General features: G+C 46.8%; 2 protein-coding genes across 2 annotated transcripts; one reads left to right on the forward strand and one right to left on the reverse strand.

The window, feature by feature from the left end:
* Positions 1-238: 238 nt before the first annotated feature.
* Positions 239-4,387, reverse strand: LOC123166565 (U-box domain-containing protein 70). The gene is made up of 8 exons (XM_044584372.1): positions 3,921-4,387; positions 3,554-3,842; positions 2,965-3,050; positions 2,498-2,721; positions 2,363-2,429; positions 1,542-1,661; positions 1,012-1,305; positions 239-806 (listed from the first exon to the last, which is right to left on the reverse strand). Exons 1-8 carry the CDS (start codon positions 4,098-4,100, stop codon positions 612-614), a joined length of 1,455 nt encoding a protein of 484 aa, XP_044440307.1. The 5' UTR covers positions 4,101-4,387; the 3' UTR covers positions 239-611.
* Positions 4,388-5,726: 1,339 nt separating this feature from the next.
* On the forward strand, positions 5,727-8,947 carry LOC123166880 (serine carboxypeptidase-like 13). The gene is made up of 14 exons (XM_044584687.1): positions 5,727-6,011; positions 6,130-6,275; positions 6,428-6,504; positions 6,620-6,745; positions 6,830-6,932; positions 7,134-7,171; positions 7,285-7,386; positions 7,490-7,570; positions 7,662-7,814; positions 7,931-8,002; positions 8,101-8,219; positions 8,316-8,429; positions 8,557-8,602; positions 8,746-8,947. Exons 1-14 carry the CDS (start codon positions 5,797-5,799, stop codon positions 8,827-8,829), a joined length of 1,476 nt encoding a protein of 491 aa, XP_044440622.1. The 5' UTR covers positions 5,727-5,796; the 3' UTR covers positions 8,830-8,947.
* Positions 8,948-9,348: the final 401 nt, after the last annotated feature.

The raw sequence follows: 9,348 nt of genomic DNA on the forward strand, positions 1-9,348 counted from the left end.
CTTGTTGCGTCTCGTCTCGTCTGACGGGTGCACGGGCTCCTGTACTTGTACCTGCCCCCGGGTGCGGGATCCCGGCGGGGAGTACGCCGGCGCCGTGCCGCGGCGATGCTTGTCTGTAGCCACACAGCTACGCAGCAAATGCAGGTGGTTGCCGTGGAAACCATGACAAGACTGTGTACTTGATCAATCAAAGCTAAAGAAAACTGCAATTTCAGAAGGCCCCCAAGCTCCAAAGCAATGATGCAAAACCACACTCCGCGTGGTGAAACAAACAAACAGAGACCCAGCAATTTTCACAAGACCCCCATGGAAACGGAGCTCCCACTTCACAGTCAATGCTCTGCTCCCTCTACACAATCGCTCCAACTTGACCCGGCAATTTTCTACCGTATACAGTGACACGTTATCCCCACCCAACACACACACACACACACAAGCATCGCCTGAGGAAGGGCACAGTCCGTTTTCACCAACCCGTTGCGTTTTCTACTGTACACACAGATGGTCATGCTACCTGCTTGTTGCGCCTGTTAACAGACACCGTCTGATGGGAGCACAGGCTCTTCTACGGTACCAGCCAGGTCGCGGCGGATCAGGGCGCAGATTGAAGATCACACTGCCACGTTCTGCTGCTGGAGCCACTCCTGGATGGCGGAGCGGAGGGCGATGTTGGGGATGAGCTCGTCGTGTTCAAGCGGCAGGTTGGTCATCGGGGACGTGTCGCTGCCCGTGCTGAACCAGCTCCGGATGAAATCGCCTTCGTAGGTGAAGCCGTCCGCCGCAATGTGAGGGTCATTCATCACATCCTGAAATTTTGCACACCCATGGTTAGCCAAAAGATAAGAGAGAGAGAGAGAGAGAGAGAGAGAGAGAGAGAGAGATTAATATGCTACCCCAGGAGTTTCTATAACAACACATTCACCTATACGATCCAACTTATCCAGTATTGTCATCTAACTCATTCATGTGCTCCTGAATAGGGGAAACTCAAATGATTCCTTCCCTACTCACCTGAAATATAGGGCAGATGAAGTATGAAGGTATGCGGTTTTCATCCAGCACTGATCCTGAAGACAAAGGCGAAGCTGACGTTGCGTTGCCCCTCATGGACTCGAGTGCCCTGATTGTTTCTGTGAGCTGATGCTGAAGATTCTCATTGTGCTCGGTGGCTTTCTGAAATTCCTCACTGACCTCATCTTGTCGTACTTTAAGTTGTTGGAACTCTTGTTCTATTTTCGAAAGACATTCCTCAGCTTCTCTTCGTTGTTGGACTTGGTTTAAATATAAGTCCTCTGATGTCCTGGCCTGCAGGAATCAAAGTGTCAACCATTTCGTGATAGACGAGTTGACTAATGTGCCTTCATGAAACACTAACAATAGCCCAGGAACTTTGTAAGAAGAAAGGGTTCATCCAGAGAATGTGCAACATGTGAACCCTGGAGTCTATATAAGATGACCTTTTGAAAGTAGAAATGATTAAGATGAGAATTCTTTGGGACATCCCGGTGTTAGTTAGCCATTCCAGCATAGAAATAAATTACCATTCGTTCAGATTCAATCCGCCTCAAGCGCTCATCAGAGGCTTCCTTCTTGAGTGCTGCAGCTTCTTCCATGAGTTTTTGGAGTTTATTACGGAAATCATTGTCTGAACTAACATTTCCCTGTTAGGATCAATGAGAGAAAATAATTAGTCACTTAGGGTAATACTCCCTATGTAAACAAATATAAGTCAACTTGACACAAGTGTCTAAAACATCTTATCTTTGTTTACAGAGGGAGTAGAACTTAACTAGATTTTTTTTAAAGGGGGTACATTTCTACTCCCTCTGTTCCTAAATATCAGTCTTTTTAGAGATTCCAATATGGCCTACATACGGAGCAAAATGAGTGAATCTACACTCTAAAATACATCCGCATATAGACTTTTTAAAAGTCAAACCTCACAAACTTTGATCAAGTTTGTGGAGAAAAACATTTACATCTAGAATGCCAAACATAGATCATTGGATTCAACATAAGATGTAGTTTCATATTTTATATAATTGGTATTGTAGGTATAAATAGTATTTCTATAAACTCGGTGAAAGTTTGCAAAGTTTGACTTCTCAAAAAATCTCTATGCACTACATTATATAACGGAGGGAGTAAGAGCAGCAAGTTCTCATTGAGCTATCTTCATGTACCCCATACCGCCTGTTTAAGGTTTCTAAGTGCTACTTCTTACAGTTAAATTATATGTAGGCCAAGGACTACAGTCTACATCAGTCACACTGAACCGCATATGCAATACATGCACTTCCAAGAACTAAACAGAATCAAGTAAAGATGGAATACTTGTTAAAAATTAGTCAACTAGACCAACCAATATGTCTTCCAAATCATCAGGCCCAACATCACCTCCATTAGACCTGTTAATGTATGCTGCACATCTAGGCCAACAAAAGAAGTCAGTTCATGTTATAGTGTCAACAAAGCTAACAGAGGGTTGGAAAGTTACCTCCTTAAGCCATTAATTACAACGAGATTGTTTGGATCACACTTCAGACCCTCTATGTATGTTGCCAGAGCACTTTCATAATACTCCATCAGGAATTGTACATTCGCTTTACGGACATAGCCCTTCAGGAAAGTGGGATCCAACTCAATACATTTTTCGGCATCTTCCAGACCTTTAGGCAGATTTCCTAGATAGATGTGGCATTGAGCTCTATTGCTAAAGACCTGGATAATCAGTTATAAACAATACCATTAAAGCACAATATTACAAGAATCAGGGTGGATGAGGGGCATGCATCACAGTAGAATGTATAACAAATATGGCAGGTCAAAGTGACATGTTTATTGAAGAACTGTTTTTATTAATCAGAGAATCTTCTATTTCCAGTGGATATAAATTTAACCAATGAAGTAAAGTTGCCTTAAGATGTTATATGAAGCATAACCACCGTAAACCAAAATCCTTACTCTGGGATCATTAGGATTCTTTTCAATAGCTTCAGTATAGTGAGCTGTCGCTTCCTGATAATTTTTCCTCTGAAATAATTCATTGCCTGCAGCATGTGCACACACTCAGAAGTCAGAAGCAGTAGTTCAACATCACAATGGCATTGCATGACACTAACTGGGATCGGGAACATAGAACACTAGGAGCCCCTTGTTTTATTTTAGTTATTCCATACAATTGAGTGTTCGGTTGAGAGACCACCTCATCCCAGGATGATTTGTCCATGATGAGATGAGCACATGAGTTTGGCGAGATGGCACTGTCTCTTATTTTATAAGTAGTGTGATATTTGTAATTTACTTTTTATTTCTTCTTGCAGATACTCGCAATTTAAAAGTCTGGAATTTCCAAGAACCAAACACTCGCAGATCATGACTATGTTTTTGGGGAAATTTGTTGATAACAGGGGTGACAGACTCTTAAGTTTATTTTCCATTTTGTTGGAAACTGAATGTAGCCACAGCAATCGACTTCACAGCTATAGTAGTACATTGCAGTGCCACAATCAATCGGCAGCGTCGTGTCAGGATTCAGGAAAAACACCCGAACCTCTCTGCCGGTGGTGGTCGGCGGCCTCCTGATCTAGCCGCTCCCGCTCCTCGATCTCCTTCCTGGCGGTCTCCGCCTGGTCCAGCTTGTGGCGCGTGTCCTCGCTGTAGTGCTCGGCCAGCGACTGCTGCAGCGCCCTGACCGCCGGCGCGTAGTCCGCGGCGCAGGCCGCGAGCTTGAGCAGCGCGGCCGCCTTCCGCGACAGCGCGCGGGCCAGCAGCCTGTTGTCGGCGCGGAGCTCCCTGCCCCTCTCCACCGCCTCCTCGCAGTCCCTCACGCACTCCCTGTACTGGAACGGGAGACCGAGATAAGCGACGGGGGCGAGGCGAGGGTTTGGGCGGAGGATTTGGGGCGGGGGATGACCGACCTTGGACATGAGGAGGTAGGCGGCGGCGCGGTTGGTGAGGAAGGAGATGTCGCGGGGGTCGAGCGCGGTGCCGCGGGTGTAGTGGTCGACGGCCGTCTCCAGGTACTGCTTGCGGTAGGCGTCGTTGCCGGCCTCCTTCTCCCGCTGCGCCTCCGCCGCCCGCTCCTCCTCCGCCTCCATCGCCGGCACGCTTCTCTCTTCTCTCCTGGGGGAGGGGCGGGGCTGCGGGAGCCGGCAATGCGCTCCGGTCGCCGGCGTTCGGCGGCGGCTTGGGGCCCTCCGGCGGTTACGGAAGCGGAAGTGGGAGTGGAAAGGGGGAGACTTGACCGGGGAGGGACTGGGCGAAAAGTCGTCCGGCCAGCGCGGGCGAGAAGAATCTCTGACTGGTCGTCGGGGCCCACCTCGCAGCGAGACCCGACTCAAATGCTCCGGCCTCCAACGCCGCTGTCACGGTATAGTCGTGGCCGCCGGTCTTTGTTTGTGCCGGTGAGTTGCCTCTCTCTCTCGTGCAGCACTGTGGGTGGAGGGCCCGATGTGCCATTACCACCAAGGGGAAGGTCCGTAGCTCACGTTAAAAAATGATAGAAATGGTGAGCTATGCCCAAGGTTGCCCCACCAAGACCCTGGCTAGCAAAAAATCAGTTGAGATTTTACTACATGTCAAAAATTTGGCTAACATTAAAGGAAAAAATGAACTAGATTAGGCGAAAAGAGTGTTGGCATGCCAAAAGAATTTTTTTTTTTTGAGAATGGCATGCCAAAAGGTTGACAACCATCCAAACAAAGATCAACCTTCGAGTCGTGGACAAAAAATTGATACGGTACACATTGGTTGCAGTCCAAACATAGCATGATGACTGACATTACCCAAATTCAGAATCGCAGTCAATCATGTAGAGAATACCACCACCGCATAGCTCCGATTCTACAACATTGGCGCAACGAGCACGAAGAAGTCGTGCGATATCCCACGGAAGCGTACCTACTCTGGGAGGAGGACTAGAGAAGTAGAGATCACTCTCCAAAGTTACTCCGGTGACAAGGAAAGCGACAACCACTCTCAGGGCGGTCGGCGCCGTTACCGAGAGAGGCAAAGGCAATCTTGCAACCTCCTCGCCTCACGAATCCGTGAAACCAATCGAAGGAAGAAAAAATATAATAATCGAGAAAATGGATTTAATTGGTGCTAGTTGACTTATCTCACTCGAGCACTAGATCCCAGAACTCTGAAGAACTAGTGCTAGCAGAACTCTGAAAAATATAATAGCCATATCGCTTACAATTTGGGAAAGAATAAAGTTGGGGATGTTGGAACTAGTGCTAGTAGAATGTTTTGCTAGACTATCAGTGCTACCTGATTAGCTTCTCTGCAGCAGTAAATGAAATTGACACTTATGAAACCCGAAGCCAATCGTGTGCACTCAGCTAAAATCAGGACTTGAGGACCCATGTATGCATCTGGTTAGTTGAAGGCCTCGATCACCAGCTAGCCTTATTGCACCCAATGCCTGCTGCCAAAAGCCCAAAACCAAACCAGCATTCCGAATTGCATTCATCTCCGTTCCGTCGAGTCTACGCTGCTGACATGTCCAATAATGGTCACATGGTCGGTTTTGTATATAGTGCATGCGCGCCTTGCATGCATGCTGACAGGGACGTATGTATCTGAGCTAGCTCGTGTCATTATTGGAGCAAGAGCTGACAGTAGGCCATTTTTGCACTATCTTAAGCACGCGAGGCACATGGACGAATATAATACACTGTTGGCCTTGTAAGTTGCAGCGGGAGTTGCCTCCACGTCGCCATCCTCGAGTCGTCCCCTCGTAACCTTGAGCCCGCACCGCATGGACCGATATAGGTGGAAAAGGTACCCCACATGCACGCACACCAGATCGAGAGGAAGAAGATGATGCCATTGAAGCTTCTCCGCCGGACACCTACCGCCGGGCAACGCCACCCCACGCCGCTGCTGCGTCTCGTTCCCGGCCTCCTGCTTCTGCTGCTCTCGCGGCCGGCGCCGGCGTCGGCGTCGACGGTGGTCACCCACCTGCCGGGATTCGATGGGCCTCTCCCCTTCCACCTCGAGACCGGGTAATTAACCATCCCACATCATCTAAATCTAATGCATTCGTTGCTGGTTCCATCTTGGAAATGAAAATGAAAATGGGCGCGAGGTTCTGAACTTCTGATGGCCGGGCCGTGCGTGCAGGTACGTGGGCGTGGAGGAGGAGACAGGGACGGAGCTCTTCTACTACTTGGTGGAGTCGGAGCGGAGCCCCGGCGCGGACCCCGTGCTCCTCTGGCTCACCGGCGGGCCTCGCTGCTCCGGCTTCAGCGCCTTCGCCTTCGAAGTCGGTCAGTACTCCACCCACCAACCAACCACAGCCGCGCCCCGACCGCCGGTCTGGAGATAGTTGTGCAGCTGCTTGCGTTCTTGATAAGTTGATGATACGTACCCATCCATGCATCGTCGTCGTCTTACATACAAATAATGGAGTACAATTCAGGTCCTGTAAAGTTCGTGTTGGCGCCGTACGATGGCGGTTTGCCGCAGCTGGTATACAACCCCTTGTCATGGACCAAGGTGAGTGAGTGAGTGAAATCCACGGAGATGTCTCTACTTTCTATTGTCAAAAACGCACTTATATTATGGGACGGATGGAGTAGCTTCCTGCTCTACTGACGACGACGATCATCAGATGGCAAGCATCATCTTCTTGGACTCGCCCGTCAGCTCCGGTTTCTCATACGCGCGTGACCCCAAGGGCTGCGACGACGTCGGCGACTATTCGTCCTCTCTGCAAGTCCAAAGATTTCTCAACAAGGTGACGAGAAGAGGCGCCGTTAATCGCTGTTGCGCTGTCATGGCGGTAATTCAGTACACTGACCGCTCAATGCCTGGTTTGCAGTGGTTCACTGATCACCCACAGTACCTTTCAAACCCTTTCTACATTGGAGGAGATTCGTACGCCGGAAAGGTTGTTCCACTCATTGCGCAATACGTTTCAGAAGGTGTGAAATTCTCTTCCTAACAACACCACTTAATGCATTGTAGTTGTAGGACCTCTCTAATTTTCTTTACAAGGTTTATTAATTGTGCGGCAAGTTCTTCCAAGGAAACTAGAAAAGCATATGCATTTTCCATTTTCTTCCCGAGTCACCGAGGTCACTTTTAATTCACTTCTACTCCTACTATATATGCAAATGCTCCAGGAATTGACAAAAGGCAGCAGCCTCGCATTAATCTCAAGGCAAGCTATTTCTCTAGCATTCAAACCCTTTGTTATATACAAATAGTGTGTGTGTGATCATGATCACATCTCTCGTTCTTTTGTTGTGTGTTAATGCAAATATATATTTCCAGGGCTATCTGGTCGGCAACCCTATGACGGACCCAAAGTTCGATCGCAATTTCCAGGTTCAAGCTGCTCATGGCTTCGGGATAATATCTGATCAAATATACGAGGTAATAAAAAATCCATTCGCTTTGACCAAAAGTGTGGCGACAAATTTTGTATTGTGTGTCAATCTAAAGAATTCATAGCATGTTTTATTTTTCTTTCCCAAAGGCTGCCATGAGGAACTGCAAAGGAGATTACATAAACCACGTGAATCAAATGTGTGCTGAGGTGCTACAAACCGTAAAGAGTGTAAGATTCATGTATTGGCCATTTTGTTATGAACTTATGGTACTACAAGTGCCAGCACCAGCTGGCTAATTCAGGCATATCCCTACTGCAGCTCATTTCTGAAATCCTAGATGCACACATCTTGTACAAAAAATGTGTCTTCTCCGCACCAAAGCCCACAAATGATGCGACGGCAAGAAAAAATCTGTTAGAAGAATCTATCGAGCTAAATGAGGCACCTGGTCGACCTGCCATCGATTGTCTTGTCAGTCTTCCATTATCCTTGAAGCGTTAGCTTGAATAAGATGTGGCAACATCTTATGGTTGTGACACTATTTTCGTATCACAAACTTATAGCTGGAATTCCTTTCAAAACTGCAGACATACGGTTACTACCTGTCATACTTTTGGATGAACAACAACATGACTAGAGATGCTCTCGGGGTCAAGCAGGTAAAGTCACAATTATGTATCGCTAGAAATATCTTTCAGATTATTCATGTAGGATTAAACACTGGCAAGTCATTGACAAATAAGAATTCCCCAAATAGGGGACGGTCGGTGAGTGGGTAAGATGCAAAAGAGAACTCCCCTACAAATTTGACATGCCAAGCAGCATACCATACCATCTCAACCTCACCATGAGAGGTTACCGTGCACTCGTTTACAGGTGAGAGCGAGCATCAAAATTAGTTTTCTTACTCATAATCGCAGCTAATCTTCTTCCAGAACTTCTTATTGAAACCTTCTGTGTGCACGACCGCAGTGGAGACCATGATCTCCAGGTGCCTCAGCTCAGCACGCAAGCGTGGATAAGATCTTTGAACTTCCCCATAGTCAGTGACTGGAGGGCATGGCATCTCGACGGCCAAGCCGCGGGGTCAAGTCATCTGACTCCTTTTCTTCGCATTTATTCATAAGGAGAACAAACACTTTATGAATAAGCATGCTGTAGCATATTCCTCTATCTTTTCTGATGAGAAATGCTACTTTTTGTGTGTGTGCAGATTTACCATGGGATACGCGAACAATTTGACATTTGCAACAGTAAAGGTGGTCTTGTTTTCCTCTTCTTCTTTTTTTGCGTGGAGTCTTGTTTTCCTCTTTATACCATGTTGTCCATGGATTGGATTGGATGATAGAACTGTTATGTGATAGATATATCTAATAGAGCTCCTGGTCACTTGTTTGTGTAGGGTGGTGGCCATATTGCTCCAGAGTACAGGCCCGAAGAATGCTTTGCGATGGCCGAACGCTGGCTGGCCAATGAGCCTCTTTGATGACCATACATTGTTTTATTTCTTAGCACAAATCCTTTTGCATTTTGCTTCACTCCACCTGTAGAAATGCACTGAGTAGTGATGTACATCAAATGAAGTTTTTTTTTTACAGTCCATCCATCGCCCCTGCCCGATTAATCGCCTCTAATTGTTATCTACCTTGAAGATATATGGGGTCCTCGGGACCTCCTATTTAGCGCGGTGCGTGCTGGCGAAGGAGCTAACGCGCACCCTCCCTTCGCCTCGTGCGCCTTTTGGGCCGGCCCATGTGCGGGGGCGGTTCACCCCTTGTATTTTTGTTTTTCTCTTTTCTGTTCTGTTCTGATTTGGTTTTATTCTTCATTAAAGTAATTTGAGATTTCAAAAATGTTTCAGATTTCCAAAAAAATGTTAAAGAAATCATAATATATTCACGGACTCAAAAAATAGTTGTGATTTTAAAAAACATTCATATATTAAAAAATGTTTATGATTTCATAAAGTTTATGAATTTGAAAAGTTTCACAATTTTGAAAACAA

Source organism: Triticum aestivum, chromosome 7D, assembly GCF_018294505.1.
Source record: "Triticum aestivum cultivar Chinese Spring chromosome 7D, IWGSC CS RefSeq v2.1, whole genome shotgun sequence".
Classification (NCBI taxonomy): Eukaryota; Viridiplantae; Streptophyta; class Magnoliopsida; order Poales; family Poaceae; genus Triticum; species Triticum aestivum.

What these genes read in the sequence shown, in the direction of transcription:
- LOC123166565 (XM_044584372.1), bottom strand. Translation starts at nt 4,100, where the DNA reads ATGGAGGCGGAGGAGGAGCGGGCGGCGGAGGCGCAGCGGGAGAAGGAG. An exon ending in CGACCACCACCGGCAGAGAG is followed by an intron (nt 3,051 to 3,553) that starts GTTCGGGTGTTT and finishes CACATGCTGCAG; the next exon opens with GCAATGAATTATTTCAGAGG. An exon ending in ATGATTTGGAAGACATATTG is followed by an intron (nt 1,662 to 2,362) that starts GTTGGTCTAGTT and finishes TGATCCTAACAG; the next exon opens with GGAAATGTTAGTTCAGACAA.
- LOC123166880 (XM_044584687.1), top strand. Translation starts at nt 5,797, where the DNA reads ATGCACGCACACCAGATCGAGAGGAAGAAGATGATGCCATTGAAGCTT. An exon ending in TCCAAAGATTTCTCAACAAG is followed by an intron (nt 6,746 to 6,829) that starts GTGACGAGAAGA and finishes CCTGGTTTGCAG; the next exon opens with TGGTTCACTGATCACCCACA. An exon ending in AGCCTCGCATTAATCTCAAG is followed by an intron (nt 7,172 to 7,284) that starts GCAAGCTATTTC and finishes ATATATTTCCAG; the next exon opens with GGCTATCTGGTCGGCAACCC.